This window comes from Bombina bombina, chromosome 5, assembly GCF_027579735.1.
Source record: "Bombina bombina isolate aBomBom1 chromosome 5, aBomBom1.pri, whole genome shotgun sequence".
Taxonomy (NCBI): domain Eukaryota; kingdom Metazoa; phylum Chordata; class Amphibia; order Anura; family Bombinatoridae; genus Bombina; species Bombina bombina.
Window position 1 is genome coordinate 123139845 of NC_069503.1, and position 22933 is coordinate 123162777.

Here is a 22933-nt window from a genome sequence, read left to right on the forward strand (position 1 = left end):
GAACCTCGAGCATACTGGGGCAATCTCCCTTCTTCTTGATGCTACTTCTGCTGAGTAGTCCTGGAAAATAAGAATTTTTACATCACCTAGTAAAATAGGTTGATGCTTACGGAAAGCTTGGAGAATTGCGACTTTATGCTGAAAGTTCAGAACCTTAGCGATTATAGGCCTTGGTCTCGAGTTGTCTTTATTTAGTGTAGGTGCGCCTATCCTATGGACCCTTTCAATTACTATCTTAGGGAAGGAATCTGGAATTTGCAGTAATCTAGGTAATGTCTCGTAAGTAGTTTATCTAGATTCTCATATTGTTTTTCCTCGGGGACTCCAATGATTCTCAAATTATTCCTTCAAGATCTGTTCTCCAGATCTTCTATTTTACTCTGCATTTTGGAAACTGTTGTATTTAAAATATCAAAGTTATTTTTATAGGTCATGTTGGTGTCCTCTAAATCTGAGATCCTTTGCTCCGCTTCAGAGAGTCTATGAGAGAATTGTTTTACCTCATTTGTCAAAGAAGCTATATCTTGCTTAATCTCTATTTTCAGAGCCTCAAATTTAGGAGCTAGGGCATCAGAGATCTTACTAACAATGGTTTGGATGTCTAGTGACTCGCCTGGGAATGGATTTGTACAAGGTGTCTGTACTTCTGTTGAAGTTTCATAAATTGCTTTGTTTTTTTTTATCTCTCTGTCTTCCTGCCATCGCTGGGGGGGAATTTTTCGAGTGATTGTGAAGGTATTTATCCATGTGTATAAGTAGTGATTAGTGAGACTATGTGGTGTATTAGTGATAAAGGAGAAGAAAAAAAAAAAAAGAGGGGGAAAGAGGTGAGTGAGTGAGTGAAAAGGTGAATCAGATGAGTTTATAAGTGTGAGGTGATAAGACAGTTAAAGAATTAATCTTAGTGATAAGTGATAGTTTGTGCTTATGGGCAGAGAGAAAAAAAAAAAAAAGGGGAAAAAAGGAAAAAGTGAAGTGTTTTTTCTTCTTCCCCCCTCGGCACGGCAGAGGACAGTGGGAATTCTTATAAAGCCAGACAGCGATCTCCTTTATGGGAGATCCTTCTAATTTTCTCTAGTGTAAATCGTATGGCCTTATGCTCTTTAATTAATTGAACTCCAAGGCTATTGCACTAATCTCCCTTCTATGGGGCTAGTTTTTCATTTATTGGGGAATAATAGTTTGTAAGTAAGCCTCTGGTAGTTTTCCTTTAATTGCAACTTTGCCCTCTTCACTGCTATAACTTAAGTTGCCAGATTAGCCTTTAGTGATTATTTTTACATTCCTAGAGAGTGTTCAAGACGGAAAGTCAGCCTCCTATTCTCACCTGGCCTTGTGAATATTTGGAGTAATCAGCTCTTTCCAATTAGGTAATTTAGGAATATGTTAGTAATTCACTGGTCACCCCAAGATATACAATTACCCTTGTTATTTTTTAGAACCTTTTGCAGTTTGCACAGAGTACCGTATTAAATGATAAATACACTTAACTCTTTCTCAATAAACAATTTAGTGTCAATTATATAACAAGCTACTATGTTTCTGTTGAGAGACATAAAGGATTCTAAGAATTTTCAGTTTATGCACCAATAAGTATTTGCTTAACGTTACTAAGGCACCTTAAAGATTTATTCAGTCAGAGGGCCAAACAGGTTTCTCTAACTCAAAGTAACATGATTAAATTCAAGAAGAGTAGAGAATGTCATCTTATGTAATAAATCATCATATAGTATAGATATCTAAATCTTTAACCACAATTATTCAAAATTAATTGCATTGAGCCAGATATCCTTAGTTCCTCTTCCCTTTCCTTTTTTTCCCTTTTTTAAGTTCAATTTCTAGCTCTTATCTGAAATGGATTAAATCAAGAAACAAAGAAGGAAAGGGTACACAGTAAGAAGGAGCACAAAAAAAAAACACAAAAAAACCCAAAAAAAAAAACACCAGCATATAGCCAGGGTTTTTCTAATCAATAGGTAGTTTTCCTTCTGGCTTGGTACCATATAATTCTGGGCTAATTGTGCAAGACTTATGGCCTCTTTCCAATTAGGTAGTTTAGGGCTATGTTAGTAGTTCACTGATCACCCCAAGATATACAATTACCCTTGTTATTTTTTAGCACCTTTTGCAATTTGCACAGAATACAGTATTAAATGATAAATACACTTAACTCTTTCCCAGTAAGCAATTTTGTGTCAATTATATGACAAGCTACTATGTTTCTGTTGAGAAACAGAAAGGATTCTAAGAATTTTCAGTTTATAAACCAGTAAGTATTCATTAATAAGACACCTTAAAGATTTGTTCAGTCAAAAGGCCAAACAGATTTCTCTAGCTCAGAGTAACATAGTTAAATTCAGGAAAAAGTAGAGAATGTCATTTTATCTAGTAAATCAACATATAGTATAGATATCTAAATCCTTAACCGCAATTATTCAAAACTACTTGCATTGAGCTATATAGCCTTAATTCCTCCCTCTTTCTTTTTCCTCTTCCTCTCTTTTTTTAAATTCGATTTCTAGCTCTTATCTCAAATGGGTTAAATCAAGAACCAAAGAAGAAAAGGGCACACAGTAAGAGGGAGCAAAAAAAACACAAGCATATAGCCAGGGTTTTTCTATTCAATACGTAGTTTTCCTTCTGGCTTGGTAACATATAGTTCTGGGCTAATTGTGCAGGACTTGTAGCCTGACTTCTATCCACAGCTCAATAGTTAGTCCCGTTTTTTCCTTTTTAAGGATCATTCAATTATACTGTCCCCTCAGTCCTGCGGCTTATTTTCCTTCTCATATGTGCCACCTTGCTCTCTCCCCGTCTCCCTTTATCCGGCAAGAGCCTACAACTGTAAAGTCTCTCCCTGCACCCTTTTCTCTGAAGCGTTCTCCCAGACTCACCTGCACCAGCGTGTTGTCCTCGGTCTCTCTCCAGAATTGGCTGCCGGAAGATTCATCCAGTTACCGCAGCTCCAGGAAGTTCCTCTTGCTGATCTCTCTCAGCATCCGTAGTTTCCCTCCTCTCACGCAGCAACGATGGGAGAGGAGGAAGGAGGGGCTCCGTCAGCAACCGAGAGGCCGGTTCACGATCTGCGGTATGTCTCCTCTTTATAGTGCCTCTTCAAGGTCCCCCTGCACCCCTCTCACGCAACACCGGTGGGAGAGGGGGGGGCATCTCTAGCATCCAGCAATGACCGCAGAGGAAATGGAGTAACAGCTCTTCACAGACCGGCCCAGGGCTGCTGCAGAAGGTCCCAGACCGACACAGGTGAGCCAGGGAATGTGGGCAGGGAGGATTCAAGGCAGCGGGTGCAGCGGAACAAGCCTCCAGGGAGCTCAGGGCTTGCAGATGAGAGGTTTTTAAGTATACGGCAATAGGTACAGTCTCTTCTCCTCTTTCTCTCCCAGATTTTAAATAGAGAGCCGGTATGAGGTATACTGCGAGCTTCACAGCCTTAATGGCTAAATTGTGGAGTACTTAGATCTCTTTAAGTAAAAGTACTGATAGTATGTAGTTCGCAACTTGCTTGTTTGCTCAGCGGGATGTGGTGCCGCTGAAAGGGTTCCTTGAGTGGTGTCAATTACTGTCCTGTTAGCAGACTCCCATCCTGTGGAGAGGCGCGAAGAACACACCGCCAGCAGCTGTGGGACTGGAGATTGGAGCTCAGCTACACCTGCTTGCTCCTCCTCCACCGGAACCCCCCCAGACCATGTCAGGGCATGCCTAGGGAATGCAATTTTAAACAACTTTCCAATTCACTTTTATCATTAAATTTGCTTTGTTCAATTGGTATTCTTTGTTGAAAGCTAAACCTAGGTAGGCTCATATTGTAATTTCTAAAACCTTCATTGCATTTGGCAGTTTTTCACAGCTAGAGGGCGTAAGTTCATGTGTGCCATACAGATAACATTGTGACCACGCCCGTGGAGTTACAAGTGAGAGGGCACTGATTGGCTAAATGCAAGTCTGTCAAAAGAACTGAAATAAGGGGGCAGTCTGCAAAGGCTTTAATACAAGTCAATCATAGTGGTAAAAAGTGTATTAATATAACCGAGTTGGTTATGCAAAACTGGGGAGTGGGTAATAAAGGTATTATCTATCTTTTTAAACAATAACAATTCTGGAGTAGACTGTCCCTTTAAGCCTTTAAATGATTGCCTTTTATCCTACTCTGCTGTTGGTTGTTTCCACAGTTTATTATATTTCTGAGTTAGGCACACTTAGTTTTTGATTATGACTAAATCTGTTTCTTCAAACCCCCAAGGCAGAACATAGAGTGATCTGAGATGTCATCGCAGAAAATGCAGCATGTCTGCAGAAAGAACAGGAACTGTTAGCACTTTAACTTTTTAGTGCTGCTCCACATTAGACTGTTCTTTTTAAACAGAGCTGTTCTCTGGCTGCATTGTATAAGTTTTCCTTAACAGTGCATCCAGAGCAAAGTGCTGCTTGAAGTCAACAATCAAATATGCAGTAGTGCTGCAAAGCAGCAGTGCATTGATTGTAGTCTGGCTCTGAGATTTTTGCAAGCTCGTTCCCTAGCTTTTTACAGTCTGCAAAGCTGTTTTTCTCTGAATGTAAGATGTTCGTATGAGCAATGCACCTTTTTATTACTACATGTCTATGTTAGACTAAGAGAAAAGGAAACAAATTAATTCAAGAGACATTTTACAATGACTTTTGTCTGCAGCTAATTTGCAATGCAATTTTCAACTACTGCACTAGATTATACAACTTTAAATATTGCTTTATTCTCCAGTTAACCAACACATTGCAATTGATCTGGTGCTTTAGTGTAACTGACAAATTTACAATTTTATTTTATTGAAAAATGACCTGCAGAAAAATATTCACTAAACAAATCTCATCGCAGAAAGTGAAAAAAAACTTCTGTCTCTGGGCTTCAAACTATAAGTAGAATAATATAAAAATCCACTCTGCTTGGAACAGTTTTTTTTTTTTTTTTAAATTGGTGCATCTTTTCTCTCCAGATAAGTTCTTGAGTGGCTATATGTGAAATGACAATAGGAAGAGTTTGGGTATATGTAACTGTGGGATTCTCCCACATCTTGGATGTATCTATACCTAGGAATGTCAGAGGCCATTTACACATTACGTATAGTTCTATTTTGAGTATAAATCTGGAATCAATACAACTCCAACATAAGTACATGCTAGGATTGAGCCTTCTGTAAATACCTGGTCCCTAAATTGTTTATAAATAATAATTGTTCAAGGTGGTCCTCCCCCTAACCACTGCCTTTGGCTAAAGGTGTGGATATTTTTTGTTTTTTCTTTATAGTTTTTGACTCAATACTTGATATCAGTTCATATAGTTTAGTTTTTGGGAAATCCTTTACCTTACATCTTCGAAGATGGCTACTTCTGCACTTCCCTATGGCACATTTGCAGCTTAGATCATACTCTAGTTTCTTGCTCCTGGAGGCACAGGGGTACTGGTGTGAAGAGCTTTTCTGGAGATTGCTCACCATCTGATCTACTTGTACATTGAGTCCATTGGTGTCTCCTGGATATTCCTTGTCTGAGCACTTGACCCAAATAGTTACAACCACCCAATAATATGATCCAGACCTCTGTGTTGCCATATTCTAGCAGCCCTCTCTCCACAGTGCTCAGACCATAGAGTTTATCATGAGACAGCAATGAATGGACATGGATGATGTCATTTACAATGCAAAAGTGGACCAGACATTAGTAAAAAGGCAAAATAAACAGTCCTACTCATCAACTGGACTCTTTGTTACTCTAAATTTCATCTGCACTCATATACAGAATCGCTGATCACGGCCCACCATGCATATCACTCTCACGCTACACCAGTATTTACAAAAACAGCATGCTGGGAAATTTGGTTTAACATATGAAGTGTTGACTGGCTAATAATAGAGATATTTGAATATGCTAATACTATGTTTGTTATTGATAGCTTTTGGAGCATTGATTTAATAGAAATATTTATTGTATTACTATTATAACATATTTAGCCCCCACTGACGGGTTTGCACAATGGTTTTTCCACTCAATTTCAACAGGTTTACCAGATGTCCTACAGGAGAGTATTGAGATAAAGATAGAGAATGAAAAGATGGAAACTGAGGATCCTGTAATGGCTATAAACATTGGAAATGTTACCTTAACAGATGACGGTGAGACTCTTTTAAAGTGTGAAATTAAATGTATTTTGTAATCAGTGCTGTTCTAATGTTTATTTTCTGTTTCTATAATAAATTAAAAAAAACATTGTACTTCATCTAACTTTAAATTGCAAATCATTTTATTAGCCAGTACAGATCTAGTTGCTGGAGCTAGAAAGGGCCTTTATTTACCTAATAATTTAAGTTATGAGGTGGCTCCAATATACTAAAAGGGACAGTTTAGTGGAAAATTTACATTAGTTAAATTGTTAGAACATTATGCTTTCCTTCTTAATATAAGGAGAGTCCACGGCTTCATTCCTTACTGTTGGAAAATACAGAACCTGGCCACCAGGAGGAGGCAAAGACACCACAACCAAAGGCTTAAATACCTCTCCCACTTCCCCTACCCCCCAGTCATTCTTTGCCTTTCGTCACAGGAGGATGGCAGAGAAGTGTCAGAAGATTTCAGAGTTGTTCCTCAGGAGGGGTATATGGCCTTCGATATGGGACTGGAGTTTTAAGTAGTCTTGTCAGCCTCTCAGTGAGAGTATTGATGAAAGTTAGTCTGGAGATGCAGGGAGAGTCTTCCTGCAAACCCATCCAGACTGCCTGCTAACAGCTCCTTAAGCAACCAGTGTTGGCGAGTTTCACTGTTTGCTTTTTCTTCACTCAAGTCCATGTCAGGAGCGATGCTACAAGACTGTCACACTTGAGAGACTGTGTTTCTGTTCCACAGCATGGATTCTGGTAAGATCGTTTAAATTTTTACATATGTTGAAAAACGCTAGAAGACAGGGTCACAGTGTGGCTCTTTTTATTTTTAATAGAATCTTGGGTTAATATCTCCTGAGGGAGGTTATTGAACAGTGGGGATAAATCAAATGTGATTTTATGGTGCCTTATATGGAGATTTATTGGCTCATAGACTGTTATTAGCGGGTAACGGAACACGCAGGTTTTTACTTTCACTTTGAACGCTGCACAGCTTGTAGCTTGGCGCGCTTTTTTTCATAGCAGGGGCCACCCTGTCTTGCGCACCACGTGACCGGGTGTGGTCACACTTTCGTTTTTCCCTTTCCTTACCAAGCTAGCTGTCGGAGAAGACTTTTGTTTGCCTGGGTCTAGGAGGTGGTGAGTGCCCCAGCCATTGGGAGTATAAAGGTGCCGTTTTGTGAGAAATACAAAGATCATTTCTTCTGTGTCCTATTGTTATTAGTGCAAACTATGGAGGAGTCTGAAATGTTTGAGGGTGCTCCCTCTATCCCAAATAGTAATCTGTCTATATTGTGAGGAGGCCTTGGTATGCCTGCCCTCTCAACTATGTCCCATATGCATCAACAAGGTTATTATATCTAAGAAGGTTAACCCCTTTAGTACTACTGAGCCGTCCACCTCTGACGACTCGCCGTGCCGTGAGGTGCATACCCACCCGTCATCTCCCTCATCACATGCAGCTTCCTTTAGCACTCCTGATCCTCCGTCTAGAGGGAACCTTTTAACGTCAGTTTAAAGACGGCGGTGTCTGAGGCCCTTTAGTGCTTTACCTCGCCCTGCCAAGCGCAAGCGAAAGGTTAAACATAGCTCTCCGGTCCAGAGGTCATCCAGTGATTTATTAGATTTGTCTGTTTTTCAAGTATCCAAGGATGGGTCACACTCTGAGTCTTCAGAGGGTGAACTTTCTGGATCGGAATCTGCTAACCTCCTAGGCCTCCGGTGTGCGGAGGAGCCAGCCTTAAGATTTAAGATTGAACACTTACGTTTTCTTCTAAAGGTGGTTTCTGTCGATATTTACAGGTTCCAGAGGCCAAGTTGCCTGTTGAACCTTTGATCCCTAAAATTAGATAGAGTGTACGAGGACAGGGTTAGCGCCACTAACTTTTCCTGTACCTGTAAAAATGAGTGAACATTATTAAGAATGAGTGGGATAGAATTGGATCTTCCTTTTCCCTTTGTCGACCTTTAAAACATTATTCCCCGGCTCACATTTGGAATTGTGGGGTTCCGTTCCTAAGGTGGATGGCGCTATTTCCACACTAGCCAATCGTACTACTATCCCTCTTGAGGATAGCTCGTCATTCAGAGAGCCGATGGATAAGAAGATGGAAAAATGTTTCAGCATATGGGATACTTGTTTCAACCAGCAGCTGCTGTTGCCTCTGTTGCTGGAGCTGCGGCCTACTGGTGTGACTCCTTAGCGGATTTGATCGAGGTGGAGGGTCCCCTTGACGTTATCCAAGAAAGAATTAAAGCCTTGAGAAATGCTAATTCTATTATCTGTGATGCAAGCATGCAGATTATTCGCTTGAATGCTAAGATTTCTGGTTTCTCAGTACAGACCCGTTGGGCGCTCTAGCTGAAGTCCTGGTCTGCGGACATGACTACTTTCCCTTTCCTTTAAGGGAAATATTTTATTTGGTCCGGGCCTGGACTCTATTACCTCCTTGGTTACAGGGACAAGGATCTAATTTTCGTTCCTTTCTTTGAGTCCCAGCGTCAGCAATCCTCATCTAAGCCTGAGCAAACCATGAGCACTTGGAAGCCATCTCAATATTGGAATAAATCCATCCAGAACAAGAAGCCCGCCGAGACCAAGTCAGCATGAAGGGGCGGCCCCTGATCTGGTGCTGGATCGTGTAAGGGGCAGACTGTTACTGTTTTCAGATGCTTGGTTCAGGGACGTGCAGGATCCATGGGTCCTGGAGGTCATAGCTCAGGGATGCAAGATAGGTTTCAAATCTCATCCACCCAAGGGTAGAATTCTCCTCTTAAGCCTGCTTTCAAGACCAGAAAAGAGGGAAGCCTTTCTGGGGTGCATGCGGGATCTGTCCTCCTTAGGGGTCATTGTCCCAGTTCCTATCGCAGAAAGAGGTTTGGGATGCTATTCAAACCTATTTGTGGTCCCAAAGAAGGACGGAACTTTCGGTCTCTGAGGCTGACTGCATGGAGATTGAACGCTTAGTCCTAGCCAAGAGAGGTTTTTCTGAGAGAGTTATTGATACTCTCAAGCTCGTAAGCCAGTTACTTTTTTCATCTATCATAAGGTGTAGAGAACCTACTTTATTCTAGTGTGAAGAGCGGGGATTCCCCTGGCGTAAGGTTAAAGTTGCCAGTATCCTATTGTTTCTCCAGGATGGACTGGAGAAGGGTCTTTCGACAGTTCCCTGAGGGGACAAATTTTGGCCTTGTCTGTCTTACTGCACAAGAGACTCTCAGAGATTCCAGATGTTCAGTCTTTTGTTAAGGCTCTGATTAGGATCAGACCTGTGTTCAGATCTACGGCTCCTCCTTGGAGTCTGAATCTGGTTCTTAAGGTTTTCCAACGGACTCTGTTTGAGCCTTTGCATGAATTTGATGTTAAGTTGTTTTCCTGGAAGGTTCTTTTTCTACTGGCTATTGCACGCAGAGTTTCTGAGATTGTCGCTTTGCAATTTGAGCCTCCTTATCTGGTGTTCCACTTTGATAAGGCTGTCCTACATACTAAGCTAGGGTTTCTCCCTAAAGTCGTGTCAGACCGCAACATCAATCAAGAGATTGTGGTTTCTTCCTTGTATCCTAATCGTTCTTCTTCGAAGGAACGTTTGCTTCATAATTGGGACGTGGTTCGTGCCTTGAAGTTTTATCTTCAGGCTACTAAGGATTTTTTTTTTATCTTTATTTATAATAAGATCCGTCACATAGATAACAAACCCAAAAACAAGATACAAATGATTTCTTATTTTCACAAAACTGAAATCGGTATACATCATAGTAAATATAATTAGTGTTATCAATACTATATCTTTTCATCTCACCCTCCACAAACTGGGAGAGGAGACCCAACCAGCAAAGTGTTCATCATTAAGTGCAATGCTATTAAAGATGTAATCTAGAGACACTTAAGCTTTTCATTCAGAATGAAAAGACTATTCCTAAATTGGTAAATGACCCTATCTCTAACAATGTCCGGTAAATAAAGCAGATAAGCCTCCCATTTATAAAGAAAAAATCTTACTAACTCTTTTTTCTGGATCACCCTTTGAATCTGCCTGCTCGACCAACATCTGGGTATGTGTATTTCTAACTAGTTTTTGAAAGGGAGGTGTTTTATTGCTCAACCATCCTGACAAGATTAGTTGCTTTGCCAACATTATGACTGTTGATATGAAAATGTCATATTTAAATGTCTTATCTTTCGGAATTAGGAGAATGACGTGTTGATCTGAAAAGCGTGTCTCTTCCTTTGTTACTAAGGACAACCAATAAGAAACCTTATGCCAAAAACTTTGCCGTTTAGGACAATCCCACAACAAATGTATACAATCTGGTGAGGCATAACTACATTTAGAACAAAAGTTAGTGTTTCACATGGGTCTCTCTCAAATTTGCTGACAGCGTAACTGTCTGAACCTTATCAAGACTATTACTGAGGTCTGCATCCAATGAGAGATTTCCCTGGTCCATCTATTTCAACAAGATCCTTTGTATAGCTGAGCGTTCAAAGTGCTTAAGGATGAGGTTATATATCTGTGTGATCTTGTGAGATCCTTGTTTTGCTAAAATGCACAACCTATCAATATTGGTGGAGTCTTTAGTTTGCAGACCATCTGATTTTAGCTGATTTATATAATGTCTACACTGAAAGTATGCAAATCTATGTGTATTATGGAGTCCGTATAATTTTTGTAGTTCCTGAAATGTTATAGTTTCTATGGTTAAAGTGTTGATAAGCTGATAAAGTGTAGTAACTTGTCACTGCTGCCATACTCTAAAGATTTCCGATGTATATCCAGGTATAAATTGTAAGTTGCCCTGTATTGGTAGATATTTACTGGCTGATTTCCGTACCCCCCACAGTCGGAACACCTTAGCCCAGGCCCTCAATGGATCTTTGTATATGTGATTCCGTGTATATATAATGGAAGTGAAGCAAAGTCAGCATGAGGAAGAAACGCTAGGTGTAACGGTTTGATAAGACACCCTTCCAAAGTCGGGACAGTAAAGTAGTCTCTTCCAATCAGCCAGTCTAAAATTAACTTGGTTAGTGTGGCCCAATTATACCATAAAATGTTGCGGAGCCGAAGCCCACCCTTACACATCGCCATTGCTAGATAAGTCTTTCCTATCCTATGTTTTTTCCCCCTCCTTATAAATTGCCCTAGGGAGGCTTGTAGTGAATTAGCGTCCTGTTGAGTGAGAAGAAGGGGTAGCATCTGCAGAGGGTAAAGAAGTTTAGGTAAAGCAATCATTTTAAAAAGGTGAATTCTGCCTGAAAGAGAGAGAGGTAAATTTGCCCAGTTGGATAGTAATAGTTTAATGTTAGCAACCGTTCCTTTAAGAATAAGGTGGTATAATTTGTTAGGATTAATGTGTAAGTGTATGCCTAATTATTATCTAATTATTTATCTGGGAATTTTGTAACCAAGTAACTTCAGACTTGTAGATATTAATTTTATAGCCTGAGAAAGTGCCGAAACTATCAATATTTAAGAGTTTTTGTAAGTTAGTATCTTAGTATCAGGATTACCCACAAACAACAGCAAATCATCTGCATATAATGACAGGTGTTGTGTATTGTCAAGCAGATCTAAGCCATCACATTTTTGCCTAATGTAGCATGCCAAAGGTTCTATGGCCAGATCAAACAGTAGAGGGGACATCCCTATCTCGTGCCTCTCTGGAGCTCGAAGGAGGGAGAAAGTCCTCCATTAATTATCAGGGATGCCTTAGGGGCGTTATATAGTTTATAAAGAAATTCAGAAAAATTACCTGTAATGCCAAATTGCTCTAAAGAGGAGTGGAGGAGATCCCAATCTATCCTGTCAAATGCCTTTTTTGCATCTTGCGCTAAAAGGCAAGCATCTAGTAGTTTGGAAGGATTTAGAGAGAAAGTGTTGTACCAGTAATGCAATGTGATTGCCAGTGTTTTCCTGATATTAATTACCGAAGATCGGCCTTTGACAAATCCAGTCTGATCAGAGCCTGTGCTAACCTGTCTGCTAAAATTTTGGTTAATATTTTGTAATCTCCTTTCAGTAACGAAATTGGGCAATAAGACGATGTAAGAGTGGGATCTCTATCAGGTTTACGGATAAGGCAGATAATGGCTTCCAAAAATCTGCAATCCATTTGTGCGTTTCCTTCTAGGTAGGCTGTATATAAGGAGGACAAACTGGGGGCTATTTAGTTAGTCAAAAGTTTATAATACTCTGACGGTAATCTATCTGGGCTGGCAGCTTTCCCTAGTTTGGCATTCCGTATTGCTCTGATTACCTCTTGTGAGATAATTTGCGAGTTAAGGGTTTTTTTTTTTTTAATCTGTTAGTGTGGGGAGTCGTAGGGCGTTCCAGAAGTGTTGCTTCACATTCTAATTAACCTTTCTCCAACATAGGTGTGTCCGGTCCACGGCGTCATCCTTACTTGTGGGATATTCTCTTCCCCAACAGGAAATGGCAAAGAGCCCAGCAAAGCTGGTCACATGATCCCTCCTAGGCTCCGCCTACCCCAGTCATTCTCTTTGCCGTTGTACAGGCAACATCTCCACGGAGATGGCTTAGAGTTTTTTTAGTGTTTAACTGTAGTTTTTATTATTCAATCAAGAGTTTGTTATTTTAAAATAGTGCTGGTATGTACTATTTACTCACAAACAGAAAAGAGATGAAGATTTCTGTTTGTATGAGGAAAATGATTTTAGCACCGTAACTAAAATCCATGGCTGTTCCACACAGGACTGTTGAGAGCAATTAACTTCAGTTGGGGGGAACAGTGTGCAGTCTCTTACTGCTTGAGGTATGACACATTCTAACAAGACGATGTAATGCTGGAAGCTGTCATTTTCCCTATGGGATCCGGTAAGCCATGTTTATTAAGATAGTAAATAAGGGCTTCACAAGGGCTTATTAAGACTGTAGACTTTTTCCTGGGCTAAATCGATTCATTATTAACACATATTTAGCCTTGAGGAATCATTTATTCTGGGTATTTTGATATGATTATATCGGCAGGCACTGTTTTAGACACCTTATTCTTTAGGGGCTTTCCCTAATCATAGTCAGAGCCTCATTTTCGCGCCGGTATGGCGCACTTGTTTTTGAGGACAGCATGGCATGCAGCTGCATGTGTGTGGAGCTCTGATACATAGAAAAGTCTTTCTGAAGGCATCATTTGGTATCGTATTCCCCTTTGGGCTTGGTTGGGTCTCAGCAAAGCAGATTCCAGGGACTGTAAAGGGGGTTAAATATAAAAACGGCTCCGGTTCCGTTATTTTAAGGGTTAAAGCTTCCAAATTTGGTGTGCAATACTTTTAAGGCTTTAAGACACTGTGGTGAAATTTTGGTGAATTTTGAACAATTCCTTCATACTTTTTCGCAATTGCAGTAATAAAGTGTGTTTAGTTTAAAATTTAAAGTGACAGTAACGGTTTTATTTTAAAACGTTTTTTTGTGCTTTGTTATCAAGTTTATGCCTGTTTAACATGTCTGAACTACCAGATAGATTGTGTTCTGACTGTGGGGAAACCAAGGTTCCTTCTCATTTAACTATATGTATTTTATGTCATAAAAAAAATTTAGTGAAAATGATGCCCAAGATGATTCCTCAAGTGAGGGGAGTAAGCATGGTACTGCATCATCCCCTCCTTCGTCTACACCAGTCTTGCCCATACAGGAGGCCCCTAGTACATCTAGTGCGCCAATACTCCTTACTATGCAACATTTAACGGCTGTAATGGATAATTCTATCAAAAACATTTTAGCCATATGCCCACTTATCAGCGAAAGCGCGACTCTGCCTCTGTTTTAGAAAATTCTGTAGAGCATGAGAACGCTGATGATATGGTTTCTGAAGGGCCCCTACACCAGTCTGAGGGGGCCAGGGAGGTTTTGTCTGAGGGAGAAATTTCAGATTCAGGAAACAATTCTCAACAAGCTGAACCTGATGTGATTACTTTTAAATTTAAGTTGGAACATCTCCGCGCTCTGCTTAAGGAGGTGTTATCCAATTTGGATGATTGTGATTATCTGGTCATTCCAGAACCACTATGTAAAATGGAAAAGTTCTTAGAGGCCCCGGGGCCCCCCGAAGCTTTTCCTATATCCAAGCGGGGTGGCGTACATTGTTAGTAAAGAATGGGACAGGCCCGGTATACCTTTAGTACCCTCCCCCCATATTTTATAAAATTGTTTTCCTATAGTCGACCCCAGAAAGGACTGATGGCAGACAGTCCCCAAGGTCGAGGGGGGCGGTTTCTACTCTACACAAGCGCGCCACTATACCCATAGAAGATAGTTGTGCTTTCCAAGATCCTATGGATAAAAAATTAGAAGGTCTGCTAAAGATGTTTGTTCAGCAAGGTTCCCTTCTACAACCAATTGCATGCATTGTCCCTGTCACTGCAGCCGCGTGTTTCTAGTTTGATGAGCTAGGAAAGGCGATTATTAGTAATTCTTCTTCTTATGAGGAGATTATGGACAGAATTCGTGCTCTTAAATTGGCTAATTCTTTCACCCTAGACGCCACCTTGCAATTGGCTAGGTTAGCGGCGAAAAAAATTCTGGGTTTGCTATTGTGGCGCAGAGCGCTTTGGTTAAAATCTTGGGCAGCGGATGCGTCTTCCAAGAACAAATTGCTTGACATTCCTTTCAAGGGGAAAACACTCTTTGGCCCTGACTTGAAAGAGATTATCTCTGATATCACTGGGGGCAAGGGCCACGCCCTTCCTCAGGATAGGTCTTTTCAAGACCAAAAATAAACCTAAGTTTCGTCCCTTTCGCAGAAACGGATCAGCCCCAAGGGCTACGTCCTCTAAGCAGGAAGGTAATACTTCTCAAGCCAATCCAGCCTGGAGACCTATGCAAGGCTGGAACAAAGGAAAGCAGGCCAGGAAACCTGCCACTGCTACCAAGACAGCATGAAATGCGGGCCCCCCGATCCGGGACCGGATCTGGTGGGGGGCAGACTCTCTCTCTTCGCTCAGGCTTGGGCAAGAGATGTTCTGGATCCTTGGGCGCTAGAAATAGTCTCCCAAGGTTATTCACTGGAGTTCAAGGGGCTTCCTCCAAGGGGGAGGTTCCACAGGTCTCAGTTGTCCTTCAGACCACATAAGAAGACAGGCATTCTTACATTGGGTAGAAGACCTGCTAAAAATGGGAGTGATTCATCCTGTTCCATTAGGAGAACAAGGGATGGGGTTCTACTCCAATCTGTTCATAGTTCCCAAAAAAGAGGGAACGTTCAGACCAATCTTAGATCTCAAGATCTTGAACAAGTTTCTCAAGGTTCCATCGTTCAAGATGGAAACCATTCGAACACTTCTTCCTTCCATCCAGGAAGGTCAATTCATGACCAAGGTGGATTTCAAGGATGCGTATCTACATATTCCTATCCACAAGGAACATCATCGGTTCCTAAGGTTTGCATTCCTGGACAAGCATTTCCAGTTCGTGGCATTTTCTTTCGGATTAGCCACTGCTCCTAGGATTTTCTCATAGGTACTAGGGTCCCTTCTGGCGGTGCTAAGACCAAGGGGCATTGCTGTAGTACCTTACTTGGACGACATTCTGATTCGAGCGTCGTCCCTTCCTCAAGTAAAGGCTCACACGGACATTGTCCTGGCCTTTCTCAGATCTCACGGATGGAAAGTGAACGTGGAAAAGAGTTCTCTATCTCCGTCAACGAGGGTTCCCTTCTTGGGAACTATAATAGACTCCTTAGAAATGAGGATTTTTCTGACAGAAGCCAGAAAAACAAAACTTCTAGACTCTTGTCGGATACTTCATTCCGTTCCTCTTCCTTCCATAGCGCAGTGCATGGAAGTGATAGGTTTGATGGTAGCGGCAATGGACATAGTTCCTTTTGTGCGCATTCATCTAAGACCATTACAACTGTTCATGCTCAGTCAGTGGAATGGGGACTATTCAGACTTGTCTCCGAAGATACAAGTAAATCAGAGGACCAGAGACTCATTCCGTTGGTGGCTGTCCCTGGACAACCTGTCACAAGGGATGACCTTCCGCAGACCAGAGTGGGTCATTGTCACGACCGACGCCAGTCTGATGGGCTGGGGCGCGGTCTGGGGATCCCTGAAAGCTCAGGGTCTTTGGTCTCGGGTAGAATCTCTTCTACCGATAAATATTTGGAACTGAGAGCGATATTCAATGCTCTCAAAGCTTGGCCTCAGCTAGCGAGGGCCAAGTTCATACATCAACCATCAGGGGGGAACAAGGAGTTCCCTAGCGATGGAAGAAGTGACCAAAATCATTCTATGGGCGGAGTCTCACTCCTGCCACCTGTCTGCTATCCACATCCCAGGAGTGGAAAATTGGGAAGCGGATTTTCTGAGTCGTCAGACATTGCATCCGGGGGAGTGGGAACTCCATCCGGAAATCTTTGCCCAAGTCACTCAACCGTGGGGCATTCCAGACATGGATCTGATGGCCTCTCGTCAGAACTTCAGAGTTCCTTACTACGGGTACAGATCCAGGGATCCCAAGGCGGCTCTAGTGGATGCACTAGTAGCACCTTGGACCTTCAAACTAGCTTATGTGTTCCCGCCGTTTCCTCTCATCCCCAGGCTGGTAGCCAGGATCAATCAGGAGAGGGCGTCGGTGATTTTGATAGCTCCTGCGTGGCCACGCAGGACTTGGTATGCAGATCTGGTGAATATGTCATCGGCTCCACCATGGAAGCTACCTTTGAGAGACCTTCTTGTTCTAGGTCCGTTCGACCCACTCCAGCTGACTGCTTGGAGATTGAACGCTTGATCTTATCAAAGCGAGGGTTCTCAGATTCTGTTATTAATACTCTTGTTCAGGCCTGAAAGCCTGTAACCAGAAAAATTACCACATAATTTGGTATATCTGTTGGTGTGAATCTGCAGGATTCCCTTGGGACAAGGTTAAGATTCCTAAGAGTCTATCCTTCCTTCGAGAAGGATTGGAAAAAGGATTATCTGCAAGTTCCTTGATGGGACAGATTTCTGCCTTGTCTGTGTTACTTCACAAAAAGCTGGCAGCTGTGCCAGATGTTCTAGCCTTTGTTCAGGCTCTGGTTAGAATCAAGCCTGTTTACAAAATTTTGACTCCTCCTTGGAGTCTCAACCTAGTTCTTTCAGTTCTTCAGGGGGTTCCGTTTGAACCCTTACATTCCGTTGATATTAAGTTATTATCTTGGAAAGAATTATCTGCTCTGCAGTGTTCTTCTCCTTATCTGGTGTTCCATGCAGATAAGGTGGTTTTGCGTACTAAACCTGGTTTTCTTCCAAAAGTTGTTTCTAACAAAAACATTAACCAGGAGATAGTTGTGCCTTCTTTGTGTCCTAATCCAGTTTCAAAGAAGGAACGTTTGTTGCACAACTTGGATGTAGTTCGTGCTCTCAAATTTTACTTAGCAGCTACTAAGGATTTCAGACAAACTTTGTCTTTGTTTGTTGTTTATTCTGGTAAACGGAGAGGTCAAAAAGCAACTTCTACCTCTCTCTCCTTCTGGATTAAAAGCATTATCCGATTGGCTTATGAGACTGCCGGACGGCAGCCTCCTGAAAGAATCACAGCTCACTCCACTAGGGCTGTGGCTTCCACATGGGCCTTCAAGAACGAGGCTTCTGTTGATCAGATATGTAAGGCAGCGACTTGGTCTTCACTGCACACTTTTTCTAAATTTTACAAATTTGATACTTTTGCTTCTTCTGAGGCTATTTTTGGGAGAAAGGTTTTGCAAGCCGTGGTGCCTTCCATTTAGGTGACCTGATTTGCTCCCTCCCTTCATCCGTGTCCTAAAGCTTTGGTATTGGTTCCCACAAGTAAGGATGACGCCGTGGACCGGACACACCTATGTTGGAGAAAACAGAATTTATGTTTACCTGATAAATTACTTTCTCCAACGGTGTGTCCGGTCCACGGCCCGCCCTGGTTTTTTTTTTTTAATCAGGTCTGATAATTTATTTTCTTTAACTACAGTCACCACGGTAACATATGGTTTCTCCTATGCAAATATTCCTCCTTAACGTCGGTCGAATGACTGGGGTAGGCGGAGCCTAGGAGGGATCATGTGACCAGCTTTGCTGGGCTCTTTGCCATTTCCTGTTGGGGAAGAGAATATCCCACAAGTAAGGATGACGCCGTGGACCGGACACACCGTTGGAGAAAGTAATTTATCAGGTAAACATAAATTCTGTTTTTGACTAGTATATAGAGATGTATAGTATTTTACAAACTCTTCCATAATTTCCTTAGTGTCTGATGTGACATGGGAATGAGAATTAATGGCTGTTATGTAAGATTTAGGGCTATATAGTTTGACAAGAGTTGCTAATAATTTGCCTGACTTGTTTCCATGTCGGTAATAATGACCTTGTCTATGTATGTTAAATTGGTTATCTTGTTGAGCTAGGAAGGTGTCCCTGGTTTGTTTGAGGTCATAGTAAGTTTGTTTGGATGTAGGTGTAGGATCAGAAAGATATGCATTGTACGCTTCTGTCAGCTTTGAGAGAAACTCATTATCCAATTTTTTTTTTTCAGTTTTTTATGATGTGCCGTAAAATATGTTATATGCCCTCTCATTACTGCCTTTGAAGCATGCCAAAACAGGTCGAGATTATTGTTGTGTTGGTTATTGTCTGACTTATACAGCATCCAAGAGGCCTTTAGATGTTGGCGGAAATTTATGTTATTATATAAATGGGTTGGAAATCTCCATGTTTTCTTCCTAAATGGAAAGAGTCCACAGCTGCATTTATTACTTTTGGGAAATAAGAACTTGCCCACCAGGAGGAGGCAAAGACACCCCAGCCAAAGGCTTAAATACTCCTCCCACTCCCCTCATCCCCCATTCATTCTTTGCCTTCCCAGGAGGATGGCAGAGAAGTGTCAGAATTTTTAATTTTTGTTTTTGTCTCTTATGGAGGGTAGTACACTTCGGCATGGGGCAGTAGTTTTAAGTACTCCTATCAGTCTCTCAGTGAGGGCCTGGATGAAGTTAGAGTCCGGAGATGCAGGAAGAGTCTCTGCGAAACCATCGCGAATCATATTAACAGCTCCTCAAGCAATCAGCATTGTCGAACCTCGCTCCGCTGCCTGCTTTCTTTTCTTAAGTCCATGGCGGAGGCGAGGCCACTATTCGTCACACTTGAAAGACCATGCTCCTGTTCCATGGTGTAGATTCCGATAAGATCGTTTTATTTTACTTTATCATTGATGTACTGTAATGTGAATGTTTTCCCGAGAGGCTACCACACCTTGCGGGTCTAACTATATGACATAAGGGTCTCAGTGAGTCTCTGTTAGTATCTTGGAATCGAGGGTTATTATCTCCTGAGGGGGGTTATTGAACAAGGGGGTTTATAATCATGTTTGTTATCTGATTCAACCTGCTTATGTGTGATGTTTACGGGCTTGTGGTTTGGAACTTTGAGGTCTTTTGGAAGTGACTCAACCTTTTGGTTGGGCGTGCTTTTTTTGGACTGTACAGTTCACCTTGTGTTCGGGCGTGGTTACATTACGTTTCCAACTTCCACATTCCTGATCGTGTGGTGAAGGAAATATTCTAGTCCGCAGGGGTCTGGTCATAGGAGGTGGTGAGTGCTCCAGCCATTGGGGGTGTCGGGTGCCGTTTTTGTTTTTACTACTTTAGCCCATATTTATATATCCTCTTTCCAGTTATGGAGGATTCTGAGGCTGAGTCAGGATTCTGATACTGAGACTATTTTGATTCAGATTCTGTGTCCGGTGACGAATCGGGATTGGCCTCGTTGACACAGGTCAACCAGTTTTGTTCCGTATGCCATATGAGAGCGCCTGGTTCCTCGGGCTCGGGGAATTAAGGGACTGCTGAGCCATTCGCCTCTGGGGGTCCCGTCCTCCATGAACCTAGTTCCCTACCAATTCATACTTCTACACATGCGGGTAACCCAGATTATGGTTCCATCATGCGGGGTGGCATGTTCCCCCCCGGAGGTTTGCAGCACGTTTTCGCTTCCATTTAATGTTAGCGATTGTTCGTCTGCAGAGTCCAGACGTTTATTTGAGAATGTGCTCATGTCCTATTGTCCCAGGCCATCCGCCTTGCGGTGGGTCTCTACAGTTCCCCGTGGGTGTAACTGTTCCTGAGTGTTGTGCCTTTTTTACTGGATTCCGCGCCTTCGCATATTGCTCAGACGTATTTTGCAGTTACTGAATGACCCTATCGTTAATAGATACAGGGATTTTAATCAGTCTGATAATTCGAATGGTGCACCTCATTAGACATGTGGGGATGGGGTTATCTCCTCATTTGTTTAAGATCTTTCCCAGTTTTTGAAAGATAGGGCTCTGTTTGGCTGGTCCTGCGGGTAGGCCTGTGTCTTTTGGGAGTTAACCTTCAGGTTGCCTTGTATTTTATTTTCCTTCGGGAACCATCTGGGATTGATACTCTTTTTTGTTACTACTTTGGAAGTCGTTTGGACATGTTAGTCCTATGTTTAATAATGTCTGTTTTCTTTTTTCCTCTATGAGGGAGAATTTATGCAGCTTGCCGGTTAGGACCCGGGGTACAGGCTGGTCCTGTCGGGTTCGTTTGGTTTTGCGGCTGTTCAGATACGTGGCGCTGTTTCTGCTGGACTGGTTCGGTAGTAGCGCTGAGTGCTCAGGTTATCATTGTTTTTCATGTTCAACTAAGCATTCAAGGGGACCTGTATGTTCGTGAGACGGGAAGGATTGTTTCAGTCCTTATAGCCTTCAGTCAGAAATAACCGGGCAGGGGAGTGTTCCGCTGCATCACTCTGACATCTGATTTCATCAGAACCTGGATTCCTCTTCCATGTGCGGGAGGGTTGATGGGCTTAGCGCCCCGTTACCGCAGTTGAGTGGTTTGCCCTTCAGTTTAGGCCTCTGGATGGTCCTGTTGGGGCTTGATCCAACAGCTTGTATGGATAGCTGTCCAGCATGCAGAAGGTTTTTGGCACCTTCAAGGTGTGCGTGTAAGCTGTTTCTAGTGTATCTAGATACAGTTTTTACTCTTGGACGTGTATGGTCTAAGTTATGAGACCTTTGGTTCTTCTTCCATTGTCTCTGGGTGAGTTAGATCTCCTTTTAGGGATCTTCGTTCCGGGTGATGGTTGATCCCTGTGAGGTCTTGTTTAGCTCGGGGTTCCCCGGAGCTGGGAAGGCTTGGCTCCTTTCTCTTCCCTGTGTCCTCTTCCTGTTTGGAGGTGGGGAGACTAGCCCTGCTAGTAGGGTTTTGTGGACCTTGAGGTATCCCTTCAGGGTCCTGAGGCTTTGAGAAGTCTATTCGACTTCTAGCCTGGCTCCTTGGAGCATTGGACTTTGGCTAGGGGTGGTTCCTTCCTTTGGTCGGGGCTTTCGAGTTCTCCTTGCTATCCAGATTCTCTGGTTATACATCCATTCCCTTTGTCTGGCTTTTGGCCAGTTAGGGTGTTGAGTTCCAGAGTATGGTTGTCTGAACTATTGGGTGCCCAGACCTGTTTTTCTCCTGAGACTTCCGCTTTCTGGGGCTTTGCTCCTTTTTCCTGTTCCAGTTGTGGGTTGTTTTGGATCTCAGGGCTGGTTGGGGTGTTCCACGGTAGTGGGAACTTGGGCTATGTGCTTGCTCCATCTACCTGACCGGGTCAGGGTTGACCTGGTTTTCAAAATATTTCTTACTCTTACAACAGAGTAACCCATGTCATCTAGGGGTTATCTGTGTGGCTTGCGCCTCAAGGGTTGTGGGTTTATACCCAGCTGCTGGCGTTGGATTTCCAATTTCTGGGGCACCTTAGGGTTGCATTCCCCTGGTCAGTTTGCCAGTGTGCCCGTGGATTCTCTGCTCTGCAGGCGCATGGGTTGGCTGTGCCTCTGTTAACAATCTTGTTGGCTCAGGATGCTAGGGCATAGATCTAGCCATCTTATGAACCTTTAAGACTTGAGGTTAGATTCCTATATGGCAAGCTACTTGCTGGGGTGTCCTTTTCTAGGACATTTTGCGTTGGGGATTTTGTTCCCAATTAGCCAGTGCCTTCGGGCCTTGAGGACAGTTGTTGCCCTTCCGGCATCTTCCCCTTTTCTTTAGGGTAGATTTTCCTTCCTATGGAGGTGGATTCCTTTTTTGGGGCTTCTCCTGATCGGGAAGTGGAGGGTGAAATTGGTTCCCCCTGGGGTCTTGTTTTGATAGATCCTTAGGTCTATGGCCTTGTCTGTTTCCAAAGTCGGGTTGTACTGCTACTCTGGGGGGATGGCTGTACCATCTTTACGCTCGTTCCTGTACCAATTTCGGGATTCTTTGTTTCCCCTGTATGGATCTCTCTGACTGGGTTGGTCCAGCTGTATGGGGGTCTGCAGGTCAGGATGTCCGAGCGGTCTAAGGGTCGCAGTCTCCTCTGGATGTGTGAGCGTGTTGGGTCTATCCTGATAGATCAGTCTGCTAGGAGATGGTTTTTCCTTTCTCCTTGCTCCTTTTGTCAGTAGAGGGTTTACTCTTCCTTTGGGTTTTGCGGGTATACTCTTCTTCTCGGGGGGCCTCGATGGAGGCTTTGTGTTCCCCTTTTTAGGGACCTGTAAGTAGGTCCGGCGGCTTAGGTTGCCTGGAGCGTGCCCTCTGTTGAGGGGCTGTTTTGTGCGGTTGTTTTCTTGATGACTGCTTCTTCTTCCTTGCAAGCTTCCTGTGTGTCGTCCTGTTATAGACTCCGTGTTTTCAGACTTGGGATTTCTCCTGGGTCTCTTACACGCTTTATACAAAAAGCATATGCTAATTACATCAGCTTTAACAAAACTGTTATACCTAAGACTTATAACAAACTACAAAACTAACGTGTCTATAAGATCCTATAAAGCATTATA

The 22933-nt window shown here is 42.6% G+C and overlaps 1 protein-coding gene across 1 annotated transcript in view; it reads left to right on the plus strand.

Annotated features, from left to right (window-relative positions):
* The window catches only part of LOC128660060 (oocyte zinc finger protein XlCOF6), an 86026-nt gene that overhangs the window by 23258 nt on the left and 39835 nt on the right, over positions 1–22933 (plus strand). The window contains exon 2 of the mRNA XM_053713658.1: positions 6048–6161. Coding sequence (XP_053569633.1) covers positions 6048–6161 — 114 coding nt within the window. The remainder of the gene's footprint in view (positions 1–6047; positions 6162–22933) is intronic.